Genomic DNA, 17,392 nt, shown 5'->3' with positions numbered 1-17,392 from the left:
TTCGTCGCCAACCTACTGCTATGTTGTTGGACGTTCGAGCGAAGCAATGCGCTGGGGAACGGGAGGGTCTGCCTGGGGGAACGCGTGGTCGTAGCCAATCCGCACCATCTGCTTATGGTATACAATATGGGGTACAGGGACACCAGCACCTGGAAAGTAGTAGTGCAGCGTGTTCTGAATTCAGTGAGTTGAGAGAAATGCTGAAAAAGCAGCAACAGCAATTGAATCAATTGACTCAAAGTGTGGCTCAGATTCAAAATTTTCAACCACACTCTCAATTATCCCGGCCCGGACAGGTTATTTGTCGTCGATGTCAGCAACCTGGCCATTTTGCCAGGGAGTGTACTGGGGAACGAAGGCCTCCTCGTTTTCCACCAGCACGTGCAGATTCCGCTTCGGCGAGGGGTGTGCAGTCTGGGCAACCATCGGAAAACTAGTTCCCGCTGAGCTGCAGGGCCACAGCTCACAGTGGTTAATGTTAGCACAGCTGATGTGGTGGTATATGCTAGCACAGTGGTGGGTACGGTCAACCAGGTTTATGTGGTCAGCTTACCCCCAGAGATCTCAGAAGTTCCAGTGGTTTCGGCTAGGGTGAGTACGCAGGTCGCACAGGCTGCCCAGTCGGTACAGGAACAAATTAGGGCTATTGATTTGTCTGTACTGTCAGCAGAAGACCAAGGCAAGGTGAGGGCACTACTTGAAAAGTATGCATCTGTATTTTCCATACATGAGGGTGATTTGGGATGTACCAGTCTCATTTCCCATGAAATCCCCTTGATGGACGACGTACCCGTGAGGCAGCGTTATAGGCGCATTCCTCCGTCGGAATACGAGGTCGTCAAGGCACACATTAATCAATTGATGGAAGCTCAAGTAATAAGGGAAAGCTGCAGCCCGTATGCGTCACCAATTGTCTTGGTTAAAAAGAAAGACGGTAGCCTACGTATGTGTGTAGACTACCGTCATTTAAATGCTAAGACAAGGAAGGATGCTTTCCCTTTGCCCCGCATTGAGGAGACACTAGACTCGCTGGCGGGGGCACGTTGGTTTTCCACCATGGACCTTGCCAGCGGGTATAATCAGGTCCCTGTAAGTGAGGCTGATAAATCAAAGACTGCGTTTTGTACTCCATTCGGGCTATTTGAATGGAACCGGATGCCGTTTGGCCTTTGTAATGCCCCCAGCACCTTCCAGCGATTAATGGAGCGGTTGTTTGGGGACCAACAGTGCCAATCTTTGCTCTTGTATTTGGACGATATCGTAGTGTTTTCGGTGTCAGTAGATCAGCATTTAGCCCGAATGGAGGTTGTCTTAAGCCGGCTGCTTAGGAAGGCCTGAAAGCCAAGTTATCAAAATGCGATTCTTTAAGCAGGAGGTGCAATATTTGGGGCATGTGATCTCCTCAGGAGGAGTCTCTACGGACCCAGGTAAGATCGAGGCAGTTTTAAAGTGGCCTCAGCCCAATAGTGTTTTGGGAGTTGCGTTCATTTTTGGGGTTTGCTAGCTACTACCGGCGTTTTGTGAGGGGTTCGCAAGACTGGCGGCCCCCCTCCACAGGCTGGTGGCAAAGCTGGCAGCCCCGAAAAGGTCCAAGCATGGCCCTAATGAGTTTGAGCAGGCCTGGTCTAGTGAGTGTCAGAGTGGCTTTGAGGAGTTGAGGTATAGACTTACCACAGCCCCTGTGCTCGCCTATGCAGACTTTTTTCGCTTCCCTTTATTTTGGAGGTGGGACGCTAGTCATGGGGGCTAGGGCAGTCCTCTCCCAAGAGCAGCAGGGTAAGGTACGTCCCATAGCTTATGGTAGCCGAGGTCTTAGGCCCACTGAGCGCAATACATCTAACTACAGTTCCATGAAGCTGGAGTTTCTTGCGCTCAAGTGGGCCATGACTGAGAAGTTTAGGGAGTACCTTCTGGGTCATAAGTGTGTAGTCTATACCGATAATAATCCTCTTAGCTACCTGACCTCTGCCAAGTTGGGTGCCATGGAACAGCGCTGGGCTGCCCAGCTGGCTGCGTTTTGATTTTGAAATCAAATACAGATCTGGTAAGACAAATCGAACGCGGATGCTTTGTCGCGTCAGAATCCCCCCGTGGCAGAAGTTCTGGACATGGGTCCAGGTGTGGTGGTTCCCACCTCATTGCGTCAAGCTAGCCGAGGGGAGGTGGTGAGTCAGGTAAATCAAATAGTATCCTTTCCTTGCTCTTCTAGGAAGGACATCGGTGACCAGCAGCAGGCTGATTCAGTTATCGGAGAGTTACTGGTGTTTTGGAGGCGGAAAGCGCCACCAAGTGTTGAGGAGCGAAAGAAACTCTCCAGGTCTGCTGTGGTCTTACTTAGACAGTGGGATCGCTTGAGGAGATTAAAGGGGTGCTTTATCGCGCGTGTGTTTCGTCCAGACGGTGGAGAAGAGGTCCTCCAAGTGTTGCTGCCATCTGCCATGAAGTCTGAGGTATTGACACAACTGCACCAACAGCATGGGCACCAGGGGGTAGAGCGTACCACACAGTTGGTGTGGCAGCGGTGCTACTGGCCTGGAATGTCGGGGACATTGCCGCTGGTGCCAGGAGTGTGAAAGGTGTCAGTGTGCTAAGGGTGTTCAGCCTACCCCAGTTAGCTTCATGGGACATCTGTTGGCTGCACGCCAAACGAGATCGTGGCATTGGATTTTACTGTGTTGGAACCTTCGAATTCTGGGGTAGAAAATGTCTTGGTCATGACTGACATTTTTTCCAAGTACACCTTAGCGGTACCGACTAGGGACCAACGGGCTGAGACTGTGGCCCAGGTTCTGGTGGCTGAGTGGTTCGGTAAGTTTGGGGTGCCGGGCCGTATCCATTCCGACCAAGGCCGTAATTTCGAGTCCGTCCTCATTCAGCAGTTGTGTCGGTTATATGGGGTGGAAAAGTCACGTACAACCCCATACCATCCAGCGGGAAACGGCCAGTGTGAGCGCTTTAATAGGACCTTACACAATCTTTTGCGCACACTGCCGTTATCTAGGAAAGGGGAGTGGCCGTCTTGTCTCCCCCAGGTGCTTTTCGCCTACCACACCTCACCAATCTACGGGGGAATCCCCCTACTTTCTGATGTTTGGGCAAGAGCCTAGACTTCCAGTTGATTTTTTGCTTGGTAGGGTTGAAGAACCATTGGCAGGTAGTGTCCATCGGTGGGTGTTAGAGCATCAGAATCGGCTGCAGGTTGCTTTTGAGGGTGCTCGTGGGCGGTTGGAGGCCGCAGCCGATCGCCGGAAAGCTAGGTATGACCTTCAGGTGCGTGACATACCTCTGAGGGAGGGTCAACTTGTGTATCTTCGCGACTGTAGTGTGAGAGGTAGACATAAGATTCATGACCTCTGGAGCTCAGCGGTGTACCAGATCCTGAAGGCACCGAAGGAAGGGGGTGTTGTGTACACAATTGCTCCTACTACAGATTTAAGTAAGTTAAAGCATGTACACGGTCTTTATTGAAGCCTCAGGTAAGAGGATTCCCTCCCTGACCGGCCCAATGTTCCATTGGTCGAACCTGTGCTGCCTCGTGAGGAGGAGTTGGATGAGGAGACTTGTTTGTTTTGGTGTCAGAAGCACCACAGGTTATTAGTAGGCAAGCATCTCAAGAGATTCCTCCCCCCCCTGTCCCTCAGGATGCTGGTGAGGCTCAGGGAGCAGAAGATATTACAGAGATGATAGCTGATTTGCAGCCTGTAAGGAACCCTCCATTAGGTTCAGTGGTGATGGGTGAGAGTGTAGTGCGTGGGGACGGACGGAGTACGGCTGGGCAGCATTCTAATGTACATCATCTGCCACGGTCACTTGGTGTAGGCATAGTGTCCAGTATAGTTGGTAGTGCAGCGGAGGTATGGTTTCGTCCTTGGGATTGAAGGGCCTAGAGGGCATGTCTTTTTTTTTTTTTTTTTTTTTTTTATTAGTTCACCGTCGGGGCGACGGTACAGAAGGTGGGGGTGGATTGTGACCGATCGTATTGGATAAGTGATGGTGACTGACATTTGTAACAGCCAATCAGCAGTAAGTGTGACCTATTTTAGAGCAGGTTGGCTTTGTTGGGTCATGCGTCACCTCCGGCCCCGCCCTTTGGTTTTTTGTTATGTTGACTTGTGTTTTAGGTATGTGTTAGCAGTTAGCTCTTCGTTTGTCTCTTTTATAATGTTGTGGACTAATCGTTTGTTATTTCATTTTAGCCTGTCTTTTCCTTTGTTTTCTGTCGATGGCCATGAGTTTAATGACTGCTGTTTATTCAGGTAAGCGCTTAATACTGCTAGAAAATGGGTTGGTATGGACGGAGTGCGCAGTTTGAATAATAGGCAGTTTCCTGTACCCTAGCTTGTTATTGGTATTACTGAGGATGCCGAATCCCAATTTGTGAATGCGTGCGAGCATACTTTTTCCGGTTTGGTAAGTCTCTATTAGGTGGTGGTTAAAGGGAATATTAGTGTGTGATTTGCAAGCTGTAATGGTGTTAATTGCCCATATCTTTTTGTAGGATTCTCCCTTTCGTCCTGGGCGATTAAATGCGCCGCTCCTGACGTTTTTTTCCTGTCGCGCCGTGAACTTTCGGTTACTCGGAAGTCTTAGTTGATACGGAGATCTGCTTCCCGCTACCTGCTTCCCGCTACCTGCTACCTGCTACCTGCTATCTACTACTGATCCCTGTGATTGTGATTTGTGTTACTGGTTATTATTGTTTGTTTTTGTTTTGTTTAAAGTGGTTCTGCTTGAGGGCATCTATTTGATTATGGAGTAGCCGGTGCCCTGTGTGGATTTTGCTCCTCCATTGTGGAACTACAAAAATTGTATTCTTTTTCTTTCCTTTTTTATAATTTGTGTATTTTTTGTTTTGTTGGACATTTTGTATTGTTTATATTCAACATTAGTTTGCCTTGGTTGAATTTGTTTGTTCGTTTCCCTTTCCTTTTTCTTGTGACATTGCCTGGATTAGTGTGTAAGGTTTTGGTTTGTGTAATACACATTGCATATACTCATTTTATTTTTATCTTCTTACAGGAGCTGGGGTTCCACGGGTGCAGGAGCTTGAGGTGGTGGTGTCACTTCATCATTTGCTGTGGACACGTTTGTGTGTGTCGGGGTGTGTGTGTGTGTGTGGAGGTGTAAGTGTGCTTTTGGCTAAATTCAGCACTGGTGATCACTCCCGTGGGTGACCTCAGCCCTGTGAGTTGGTTTCTTATTTTTTTTTATGTTTTTGTTTTGGTAATTTAATACCTACATCCATTTTGGAATAGTTTGTGTATATATATATATTTGTTTACAAAATTTTATTTGATTTACTGCAGTTACCATTGGAGAGTGCTGCCGGCAGTAGGTGATGAGGATTCAATGTGACTTTTAAATGGTGAAACAATTGTGAAAATAAATTTTGTACTTTCATGCTTTACTCACGTCTCTCGCCTATTCATATGAGAATTGAACCTGTGTGGCCAAATAGTCATATTTGAGCTAGTTCTATTTCCTGGGGAGAACTCTCCAGGTGGCGTAGTCGGATTCGCTATAGGTGAAGGATTTAAAGTTACCAGCTAACATCTGTAAGGTGTGTTTTGCTCCTCTTCCTCCATGCCTCACACGCTACATTGACATGACCAGTAGTGGACCACCCAGATAGCACGCATAGGTCTGCAAGATGTCTGTTAAAGATCTGGAAAGCAGATGTCTGTTTCAGATGTCTGTTTTGCATGCATTCTAAATCATAAACATCTTAAAGACATCTAAAAGGAGACGTCCAACAGACATATTTGCAGATGAGCAAATAATAGGTCTCACAGATCAAATAGATGTCTCCTAGAGGTGCGTTTAATAAATAAATGTATTATTTATTACATTTTATAGATCATACTTTTTTACTACACTACATTTCATAACACATACTCCTTATAATATAGCCTTTAATATATATCACGTGCTCCAAGCAGTGTATGATTCATGAACAAACTGATTATTTTCAATTATTTTTGACAACTCTGCAAGTTTACAACTGATTCAACTGAGCCGTTTAGTACAGGTCTCCGGTAAACAAAATTGAACTGGGAGATCTCCTGCTGAAAAAAAACTGCATGTTGACCTGCTAAAAAAAAGAATCTTGCCCAAAACGCAATAGAAAATGTATTGGATTTAATACTTTAAAAATGGGAATTGAAATAATGATGTCTACTGGTATGTGATGGATTCTGTTGGTGGGAAATTAAATCTTATTGGAAAAAAAATGCCAAAATACACTACAAAAAGAATTTTGTAATGGTTTTACAGGAAGTTAATGGTTCATAACTAGTAGACCATTTGTGATGGTTTCTATTGGAAACTGCTGGTTTGTGCTAGTCATGTGCTGTCAAAGCCAAGGACCACCATAAACCAGCAATAGACTAGCTTAAACCAGCTTAAACCAGAATCCAGGGGGTTGTTCGAATGGGCCAAATACACCTGATCCAGCTAATCAAGCTTTTCCGGATCAATACAAACTTCCAAACAGGTGTGATTTGGAGATTATTGGAGCTAAACTCTGCAGATCTGTGGCCCTCCAGGAATTGAGTTTGAGATCACTGGGATAAACAGAGACCTGGTATGGGTAAGAACAAATGAATAATATATATTTCACCATTCAATTTTGCTGGATATTGCAGTTTGTTAGAATATACCATCACTGCAAGCCACTGGGCCGACATCCCTTGGTATGCCAGTTTTTGAAAGGGGATCGTCGTCTCTGACCAAATCGCACTCTGAAGGCACCAGGTTGGGACTTGCCTCTCATATAAGACTCTCTATCCTTTATGAATCAATGACTAACACTGCTTTCCTTTGGGCCATCTGCTCTGCTAAAGGAGTTGGATAATTATGTGCTCTATCTGTTAGTGATGGCTTAGTCTTCCTTAGAAACCAAATGGAACAACGAGTGTCGTGGCAATTTAAAAAGTTTCTCACCATGTGAGAGACAAACTCAATAAATGGTCTTTAAAGATTTTATTCTTTGCAAAGGTCAGAGAGTGAAACAGAAACGTAGTTTGCTGCAGAGTGTGACAAAGACAACAGGGCGGTCCTGCCTTTTATACCATGCCTTACCCCTCAAGGTTACCATTCTTAACGGCTGTACTTTTACATACATGAAAAGAGACAAAAAAAAAAAAAAGTACCATGGATCCTCATGACCTCTTAGGCCAAGTACAGACCCTGTGGGTCCCCAGCTATCCCTCTCTCATAAGTCTAAATTAATTTTCCACCATAGGGTGTCACTCCTAAAAGGCAGCCCATGAAGTAGTGACACTTCTGGTGGAGTGGGCTTGTATTCGTACAGGAACTGGCAACTCTCTTACTGTATAACCATGGGAGATACGTCAACCAACCAGTGTGACAAACGGTGCTTTGAAACTGGCAAGCCTCGTCTTTCCATAGCCAACAAAAGCTTTAGAATTAAATTTTCCCAAAGACTTTGGCCAAACCCTGCCAAACTTTCTGTGAGAAAAGTAATTAATCTGTCAAAAGTAATTAATCCCCTGTTTAAGAATCAAATACCGTGGTTCATGGTTCACTTTAAGCTTCCTTCTTCAAAGGCAGAACAAGGAGACTTGGACACCCTATGTCCAGTAAGGGCATTATGCATTATTTGTGCAGCAGCATTCATGGCCTGCTCCATGTACATCTACTAAATTTTGCTGTGAGTTGCTGTGACTAGTGCGACTGTTTTAATGTCTGTTACCAGGTGAGGAGGTGAATGGATTCTGTGACTCCTCAAAACCCTGTTGATACAAGACATCCTATTTAGACCATTAGTGATGATAGAAAATAGACATTGTGAGAAAAAGATGCTCTAAGTCGGTGGGTGCTTGTTAATACAAATTAGAGTTAATAGTTAAGTTGTTACAAATATACATTACCAGTCAAACAACAAATATTTCTGAGCAAATACTTGTACTTCCATTGAAGATGAGGCAGAAGCAGACTTGGAGACTGAGGGAGAGCTCACTTTATCAAATGCTCACTTTATGTATAACAGAAATAATACTGTTCAAAAATGTTTGACTGTTAATGTATATTTGTAACAACCATCCCCTTTTTCTTGGTTTGGTCCACTGCCCTCAAAATGTCTGAGCATGGCCCTGTAATGAATAGAGCTAAATGAAGTTCGCTCACTGCAAACAAGTTGCAGTAGAAGACTATAGTTATGCCAGTTTAGTAAACAAAATCAGAAGTTCGAGAACAGTTTGATAACAGTTTTTCAATTTAAGCAACACTTCACTATACAAATCATATACGTATGTGTATACATGTACTACACAATAACATACAATTCATACTACAGTGATTCTAATAAAATGTGTGATCAACCGGTTAATTTTTGATCGCATAAACACAATTATAGCTATGCTTAAATGTTTATAACTATTAAAATGCATCAGCGTCTACTGATGCCGTAACAACTGGTAATAAATAATTTTTGTTACTGTAATCAAACAGTTAATGTATATAATGTTCTATATAACAGATTATACACAATGAATTAGATGAGCCAAGATGGTTTTGTGTGTTTCAGCAGCTTTGTTGTTGACATGAAGATGTCTATGGGTTTGGGGTTACTGATGGTCACTCTTTGGTATCTCTGCTACGGCAGACGATGTTGAAGTTTTGAGGATAGCGTACGATACCAATGATCCCATCCATGTGGATGGACTGCGGCTCGGGCGGCCAGGAGAAATGAATCCTCTGTAGGAGACAGGTGATGTACAAGAAGAGCTCCGTCCTCGCCAGAGTCTCCCCGAGACAGACCCTCGGACCTGATAAACAAACACACTAATCATTACAGTAGCTTTTTCGTATAGTTTCATCCATTTCATTTCACAAACAGCTGACTCACCGAGTGAGAAGGGGATGAAAGACTCTGGTTTGAAGAAGCTGCCGTTCTCATCCAAGAAATTCTCCGGGTTAAAGGCGTCTGGATGCTTCCAGTGCTCCTTATTGCTAAAAATTGCATCTAGGTTTGTCATGATCATAGTTCCCTGTATGAGGAAAGTTCAGCAGAGTTGGCACAATGAAACTCAGGTTAATTTTTAACCCTCTATCCACGCTCCATACTGCAATCACTGATTATCAGTCATAACTAACCCTGGGTAAACACTCTTATATAATCTTATATTTTACAAAGACAAGTACACCACGCAACTTGATTTGGAGGGAAAAATATATCTTAATCCAGTCTCTTATAGTTAGAAATGCTAATTTTCATTACAATCTAATGTAATTGCAACTTTAATCTCACAATTAATCACTGAATTAAACAAAAAACTTGCTATTTTTCTTTTTCAAAGCAGCTTCCATAGAGTACATGTGAAAAGCCTCAAAATTGTGTTTGCGAATTAATCATTCAGATTGTCTGGATCCACATAATCAGCGATAAGATCTGACTCAAAAGTTTTTCAGTGAAAATGACTCAATCATTGATTCACGCTCCATTCATTACCTGGGGAATGTCGTATCCTCGTAGTTTTGTGGGCTGAGTGGTTTCATGAACGACTCCTAAAGGTACAATGTTGGCACAACGCTGAATCTCGTGGACAGTGGCGTATGTGTACGGTAGTCGTTCACGGTCATCCATGCTGGGCAGACGGTCGTATCCCAGAACACCAACAATCTCCTCGTGACATCGCTCTGTGTGGTGCGACAAAAAGGAAAGTAGCAGCACTTCACCCCCAAGAAAATGAAAATTCTGTCATTAATTACACACTCTCATGTCGTTCCAAATCTGAAAGACCTTGTTTATCTTCGGAACACAAATTAAGATATCTCTGATGAAATCTGAGAGCTATCTGGCTCTCTATAGACCCATTCTGAAACATAGTAAAAGCGTTGGTAAAACTGTCTGTGTGACATAACAGTTTTGCAAAGCTACTAGAGAGTACTTTTTTGTTCAAAGAAAACAAAAATAACTATTCTTCTCCCCCGAGTTTTAGAGAGTATAGCAACGTGTAGCAAAAAAAGCATTCTCTTAGCGTTGCAAAACTGAAAAGATGAGCCAGTGATCCCACATGAACTGTTTTACAGATGTATTTAATAAACATTACGTTTCTGGATCTGGGAATATTTCAGTTGTGCTGCTGTCTATGGAGGATCTCTGATTTCATCGTAAATAGGCAAAATCTTTAGCACCTTGTACATCTGGGTTTTGAATCAAGAAGATGAGTCCCCATCTGATGGTGGTCGATGTGGTGTCGGTTCCAGCCACAAACAGGTCAGCTGTTGACATGACCATGTTCTCCTCATGAAACGTGGAGTCCTCGTTGGACTTTTGCTGCTCCAGATAAAACAAACTCATCAGTTTACTGAAGAAACAGATACTTTCTGCATGCATGCATGTAAAGTGATCTCACTTTCTCGATCTCCAGCAGGTAGGCATCAATGAAGTCTCGAGGGCTGTCTGGATCCAGAGTTTCCTTGTGTTCTTTTATTTCATCTCGGATGAAACCCAATAACTCTGTGAAGTTCTGCATGACCTTCTGGTGCGGGCCAGGAAATGCTTGATGACGGGGCTAAGTTGAAAATCTAAGATAGTAACCTATTATGAGATCATGTAATGAGATCAGTAATAATGCAACTACAATTGAAATTAAATTGCGCCCAAGAGTAACAAACAACATAAAATTATTTTCTGCAAAAATGAAGAATCTGAGCATACCTGTCCTGCAGCCGACCCAGCGAGCACAAAGTTTTCATTCAAGATTTTCAGAAGGTATGAAAAGCGTTTGTTATCATAGTCAAGCGATCTCCAAACACGATGGAACAGGTAATGTTAGAAACTGCATTCTGTATGGCATGATGGGGGTTCATAGACTTGCCTACAAAGAAAGACCTGTGCTTTTAAATCCAACACAATGTAAAGTAAAATTAAATCAATGTTTCTGAAAGTCAACATTATTGTCACACATGCGAGAAATCTTGACAGATGAGCTTGTTTGCAGCCAAACACTGTAAAATGAGTTCAAATAGATCATGAACGTTTCATACCTTCTGCTTCAAGCATTTCAGCAATCAGATAGCGGCTTTCTTCTAACACGCGATCTTCTACTGATTTCTTCCCCAGGCCAAAATTCCTGAGCGTGTGCAGAGCAAAACGTCTCTGCTGCCTCCAGGAGTGACCAAACTTAGCTACTATAATACCTAAGAAAAACACATTTTAAAAGGAAAGTGGCATGGCTCTCATTCGGCTCTCAAAAGCACACACTCTTTAAAGTAAAGCTGCTTTATTTGCATCTAAAATTCCATGAAATATTGAAACCATTGAAGCAAAAATGATTCTGTAATGAAATATTATGTAGTCGACGTTTTAAAAATCTAAATAACGTGTTAGCCTACTGACCAAGTCCATTAGTTATCCAGTCTATAAGAGGCATAGATGGTCTTCCAGAAAAAGCCTCCTGAACCAATGCTTCCTTAATGACTTCGATTGTATTTAGGACTATTGTCGGCTTCCTTCCGATATACAAAGTAGACATCTCGCCATATTGAGACACCTGATCAGAAGAGATTAACAGAGCATTTACATTTAGTAATTGTTGTGAACAGAAAGGTAATTCTACCATGCGTTGCTAACTTTTTTTAAATCACTTTTTTCTCGAAAGCCTGCTGTGTGCAACACAATCTTCTGAACAAACTTCTGTTGCTTAAACCACTACTCCTACACTGCAACAAAACCGAAAACACTGGTAAACATGTTTGTATTTAAAAATATGACTAAAACTAAAAATATATATAAAACATGAAAATTAACCTCGTTTAATGCATAAATGACCTCTAACGTGTAAGATTCGTCTGGCTGGGTCTGTACAGTAGTTTGTTTATCAAGTCTTACCTCCCTCAAACTCATCATCTCTCCTTTGTACTTCTCTTCTCCTGAAAACAACTGATGTCCATCTACGCAGGAGGCAGCGACGATCGAGTCAAGATGATCGATTTTATTTAAAGACGCACTTTAATCACGTTCTCATTCGCGTATCACAAGCGTGATTTACTTCATACGTTGCATATTTTTGCGGGAATCAACAATGTTAATGAACACAATGACAAATAAGGTAAACTGTTAAAACTAAAAATTTATACCAGTAGAGGTCTAGCGACGCCCTGCGCGTTGTACGTTGAACGTTTAGTTTCAAAATATGCAAGAGTTAAATGTAAAGCTCACACAATCGAATCAGCAAAGACTCACCGATCTTATGAACTCCATCGGCTTCTTTATAAGCTGTGGTAACACTCCCAAAAAAGGCAGAGGTTTGGGACCAGGTGGGATTTGATTACTGCGTGAAATGATCCTGAAGATCTCAAACAGAACCATAAAGATCATGCCCAGAATCAGAGCCAGGCATACAGCGGCCAGATCTAAGTTCGTAAGAGCCGTCCACATGCTGACAGATCGTCTCAAGACAAACACAAGAGCAGCGAACGACTGGGAAGTTTTATAAAAGTAAACGGGTGGAAAGAGGGTGGGAGTTCACCGTGCAGTTAACCCTTTCAGTGTTGTTGATGTGACCGATCGTATTGGATAAGTGATGGTGACTGACATTTGTAACAGCCAATCAGCAGTAAGTGTGACCTATTTTAGAGCAGGTTGGCTTTGTTGGGTCATGCGTCACCTCCGGCCCCGCCTTTTTGGTTTTTTGTTATGTTGACTTGTGTTTTAGGTATGTGTTAGCAGTTAGCTCTTCGTTTGTCTCTTTTATAATGTTGTGGACTAATCGTTTGTTATTTCATTTTAGCCTGTCTTTTCCTTTGTTTTCTGTCGATGGCCATGAGTTTAATGACTGCTGTTTATTCAGGTAAGCGCTTAATACTGCTAGAAAATGGGTTGGTATGGACGGAGTGCGCAGTTTGAATAATAGGCAGTTTCCTGTACCCTAGCTTGTTATTGGTATTACTGAGGATGCCGAATCCCAATTTGTGAATGCGTGCGAGCATACTTTTTCCGGTTTGGTAAGTCTCTATTAGGTGGTGGTTAAAGGGAATATTAGTGTGTGATTTGCAAGCGGTAATGGTGTTAATTGCCCATATCTTTTTTGTAGGATTCTCCCTTTCGTCCTGGGCGATTAAATGCGCCCGTTCTGACGTTTTTTTTCCTGTCGCGCCGTGAACTTTCGGTTACTCGGAAGTCTTAGTTGATACTGGAGATCTATTACCCGCTACCTGCTTCCCGCTACCTGCTTCCCGCTACCTGCTTCCCGCTGCTTCCCGCTACCTGCTACCTGCTATCTGCTACCTGCTACCTGCTATCTACTACTGATCCCTGTGATTGTGATTTGTGTTACTGGTTATTATTGTTTGTTTTTGTTTTGTTTAAAGTGGTTCTGCTTGAGGGCATCTATTTGATTATGGAGTAGCCGGTGCCCTGTGTGGATTTTGCTCCTCCATTGTGGAACTACAAAAATTGTATTCTTTTTCTTTCCTTTTTATAATTTTGTGTTTTTTTGTTTTGTTGGACATTTTGTATTGTTTATATTCAACATTAGTTTGCCTTGGTTGAATTTGTTTGTTCGTTCCCTTTCCTTTTCTTGTGACATTATTGCCTGGATTAGTGTGTAAGGTTTTGGTTTGTGTAATACACATTGCATATACTCATTTTATTTTTATCTTCTTACAGGAGCTGGGGTTCCACGGGTGCAGGAGCTTGAGGTGGTGGTGTCACTTCATCATTTGCTGTGGACACGTTTGTGTGTGCAGTGAGTGTGTCGGGGTGTGTGTGTGTGTGTGGAGGTGTAAGTGTGCTTTTGGCTAAATTCAGCACTGGTGATCACTCCGTGGGTGACCTCAGCCCTGTGAGTTGGTTTCTTATTTTTTTATGTTTTTGTTTTGGTAATTTAATACCTACATCCATTTTGGAATAGTTTGTGTATATATATATATTTGTTTACAAAATTTTATTTGATTTACTGCAGTTACCATTGGAGAGTGCTGCGGCAGTAGGTGATGAGGATTCAATGTGACTTTTAAATGGTGAAACAATTGTGAAAATAAATTTTGTACTTTCATGCTTTACTCACGTCTCTCGCCTATTCATATGAGAATTGAACCTGTGTGGCCAAATAGTCATATTTGAGCTAGTTCTATTTCCTGGGGGAGAACTCTCCAGGTGGCGTAGTCGGATTCGCTATAGGTGAAGGATTTAAAGTTACCAGCTAACATCTGTAAGGTGTGTTTTGCTCCTCTTCCTCCATGCCCTCACGCTACATTCTGGCGTAGTCGGCAGGATCTCGTTATGGTTTAGTGCAGAGACGTGAGTATTGGTTTTGTGTTCTCTTTCTTTTTTTTTTTGGTTTGTTTGTTATCTTTTTGCAGGAGCAGGTGTTCTAAAGAGTGTTCATCCGTAGTGGTGAGTGATTTGTAATTTGCAGCTATGGATGAAGAGCTACGTGAATTGCGAGAATTGGTAGCCCAATTGAGGGCAGATAATGAAAAATTGCGACAAGAGCAAGTTCTCGTTGCACAACCTGGTCCTTCTAATGTTTCTATTCCAGCAGTGGTAGATCCTCCGCCTGCTGTCCCTAGTTCTTCAGTGACGGATCGATTTGTTTTTGTTCCACGAGATCGAAATTGTTCAAAATTTAATGGTAGATCTGGCATTATGATTGAGGAGTGGGTGGAGGAGGCTCAGACCTGCATGCGACTTCGCCATCTCTCTGCTGTTGATCAAGCGTTTTCTTGTTTGATCATTTGGAGGAGAGGCGAGAGACGAAATTCGATATCGGCCAAGGGACGAGAGAGGAGGATCAAACAAAATTATTCAGGCGTTCTTGCGTGGGTGTATGGCTGCACTAGTTCTTATGTAGCTCTTCAAGAGTCTTTTTTCCAGAAAACAACAGGATGGGGAGACTCTATTAGAGTTTTCCCTAGTCCTGCTAAATCTCTGGGAAAAAGTAAAGCGACAGTCGCCTCATGGTAGGCCAAGTGCAGATATTTTGTTGCGCGACCAATTTGTTGAACACGTTCGTAGACGGTGCTCTTGACGTGAACTAAAACAGTTTGTTCGTCGCCAACCTACTGCTATGTTGTTGGACGTTCGAGCGAAGCAATGCGCTGGGAGCGGGAGGGTCTGCCTGGGGAACGCGTGGTCGTAGCCAATCCGTACCATCTGCTTATGGTATACAATATGGGGTACAGGGACACCAGCACCTGGAAAGTAGTAGTGCAGCGTGTTCTGAATTCAGTGAGTTGAGAGAAATGCTGAAAAAGCAGCAACAGCAATTGAATCAATTGACTCAAAGTGTGGCTCAGATTCAAAATTTTCAACCACACTCTCAATTATCCCGCCCGGACAGGTTATTTGTCGTCGATGTCAGCAACCTGGCCATTTTGCCAGGGAGTGTACTGAGAACGAAGGCCTCCTCGTTTTCCACCAGCACGTGCAGATTCCGCTTCGGCGAGGGGTGTGCAGTCTGGGCAACCATCGGAAAACTAGTTCCCGCTGAGCTGCAGGGCCACAGCTCGGTCGGGGAAGGACAGGCTCGAATGTTCTAACTGATGTAAATTTTATGTCTCGTTTTATGTCAACGTGTCCGCAACTTGTCGTATGTATGGGCGGGTTAAGGTACCGTGTCTGGTGGACACTGGGTCTATGGTGTCCACCATTACTGAGAGCTGTTTTGTGCAAAATTTTGGGGCGTGGGGTCAGGAACAGCTTAGGTCGTGCCATTGGTTGCAACCGGGCTGCGAATGGCCTTTCGATCCATATATGGGTTACCTAGAACTAGATGTGGAGTTGTGTGGGCAGGTGGTTGCAGGTTGCGGGGTGTTGGTGGTTAGAGACCCTCCTGGTAGTATGTGTGCTCAGGTTCCTGGGGTTCTGGGAATGAACATCCTGGGCCGCTGCTATCGGGAGCTCTTTGGCCAGCATGGCACCCGACTTTTCGATCTGCCCATGGTCTCACAGGCTCCCCCTTCTGTATTTCAGGCTTTACAACATTGCCACCACATTGAAGTCCAGCCAGATTTAAGTCAGGGGTAGAGTCAAAGTGCGGGGCGCCAGGCGTGTCGCATCCCGGGGCACCATGAAATTGGTTGCAGTAACCTGTTCAACACAGTACTCCGGGGTACTGTTCTCTTTGAGCCACCCGACTCTGGCCTTCCAGCGGGGTTGTTGGCTTCTACTGCTTTGGTTCAGGTAGACCGTGGCACTGCTTACGTGCCCGTGGTTAATGTTAGCACAGCTGATGTGGTGGTATATGCTAGCACAGTGGTGGGTGCACGGTCAACCAGGTTTATGTGGTCAGCTTACCCCCAGAGATCTCAGAAGTTCCAGTGGTTTCGGCTAGGGTGAGTACGCAGGTCGCACAGGCTGCCCAGTCGGTACAGGAACAAATTAGGGCTATTGATTTGTCTGTACTGTCAGCAGAAGACCAAGGCAAGGTGAGGGCACTACTTGAAAAGTATGCATCTGTATTTTCCATACATGAGGGTGATTTGGGATGTACCAGTCTCATTTCCCATGAAATCCCCTTGATGGACGCACGTACCCGTGAGGCAGCGTTATAGGCGCATTCCTCCGTCGGAATACGAGGTCGTCAAGGCACACATTAATCAATTGATGGAAGCTCAAGTAATAAGGGAAAGCTGCAGCCCGTATGCGTCACCAATTGTCTTGGTTAAAAAGAAAGACGGTAGCCTACGTATGTGTGTAGACTACCGTCATTTAAATGCTAAGACAAGGAAGGATGCTTTCCCTTTGCCCCGCATTGAGAGACACTAGACTCGCTGGCGGGGCACGTTGGTTTTCCACCATGGACCTTGCCAGCGGGTATAATCAGGTCCCTGTAAGTGAGGCTGATAAATCAAAGACTGCGTTTTGTACTCCATTCGGGCTATTTGAATGGAACCGGATGCCGTTTGGCCTTTGTAATGCCCCCAGCACCTTCCAGCGATTAATGGAGCGGTTGTTTGGGGACCAACAGTGCCAATCTTTGCTCTTGTATTTGGACGATATCGTAGTGTTTTCGGTGTCAGTAGATCAGCATTTAGCCCGAATGGAGGTTGTCTTAAGCCGGCTGCTTAGGGAAGGCCTGAAAGCCAAGTTATCAAAATGCGCATTCTTTAAGCAGGAGGTGCAATATTTGGGGCATGTGATCTCCTCAGGAGGAGTCTCTACGGACCCAGGTAAGATCGAGGCAGTTTTAAAGTGGCCTCAGCCCAATAGTGTTTCGGGGTTGCGTTCATTTTTGGGGTTTGCTAGCTACTACCGGCGTTTTTGTGAGAGGTTCGCAAGACTGGCGGCCCCCTCCACAGGCTGGTGGCAAAGCTGGCAGCCCGAAAAGGTCCAAGCATGGCCCTAATGAGTTTGAGCAGGCCTGGTCTAGTGAGTGTCAGAGTGGCTTTGAGGAGTTGAGGTATAGACTTACCACAGCCC

The 17,392-nt window shown here is 44.1% G+C and overlaps 1 protein-coding gene and 1 long non-coding RNA gene across 2 annotated transcripts; one reads left to right on the top strand and one right to left on the bottom strand.

Moving 5' to 3' along the window:
- Positions 1-3,764: 3,764 nt before the first annotated feature.
- On the top strand, positions 3,765-5,407 carry LOC122332708. The gene is made up of 3 exons (XR_006248515.1): positions 3,765-4,410; positions 4,499-5,184; positions 5,307-5,407. It is a non-coding gene; the product is annotated as an uncharacterized LOC122332708 (long non-coding RNA).
- Positions 5,408-8,218: 2,811 nt separating this feature from the next.
- On the bottom strand, positions 8,219-12,498 carry LOC122332705 (cytochrome P450 2B19-like). Its single transcript, XM_043230080.1, is given in 11 exon segments — positions 8,219-8,789; positions 8,870-9,011; positions 9,473-9,660; positions 10,159-10,300; positions 10,380-10,522; positions 10,525-10,564; positions 10,685-10,767; positions 10,770-10,844; positions 11,014-11,166; positions 11,366-11,519; positions 12,212-12,498. Coding segments are annotated over 11 exon segments (1,506 nt in total). The 5' UTR covers positions 12,407-12,498; the 3' UTR covers positions 8,219-8,598.
- Between the last annotated feature and the right edge of the window lie 4,894 nt (positions 12,499-17,392).

This window comes from Puntigrus tetrazona, unplaced genomic scaffold, assembly GCF_018831695.1.
Source record: "Puntigrus tetrazona isolate hp1 unplaced genomic scaffold, ASM1883169v1 S000000148, whole genome shotgun sequence".
NCBI lineage: Eukaryota > Metazoa > Chordata > Actinopteri > Cypriniformes > Cyprinidae > Puntigrus > Puntigrus tetrazona.
The sequence above is the reverse complement of the archived record's forward strand: the minus strand, read 5'-3'. Positions and strand labels throughout refer to the sequence as shown.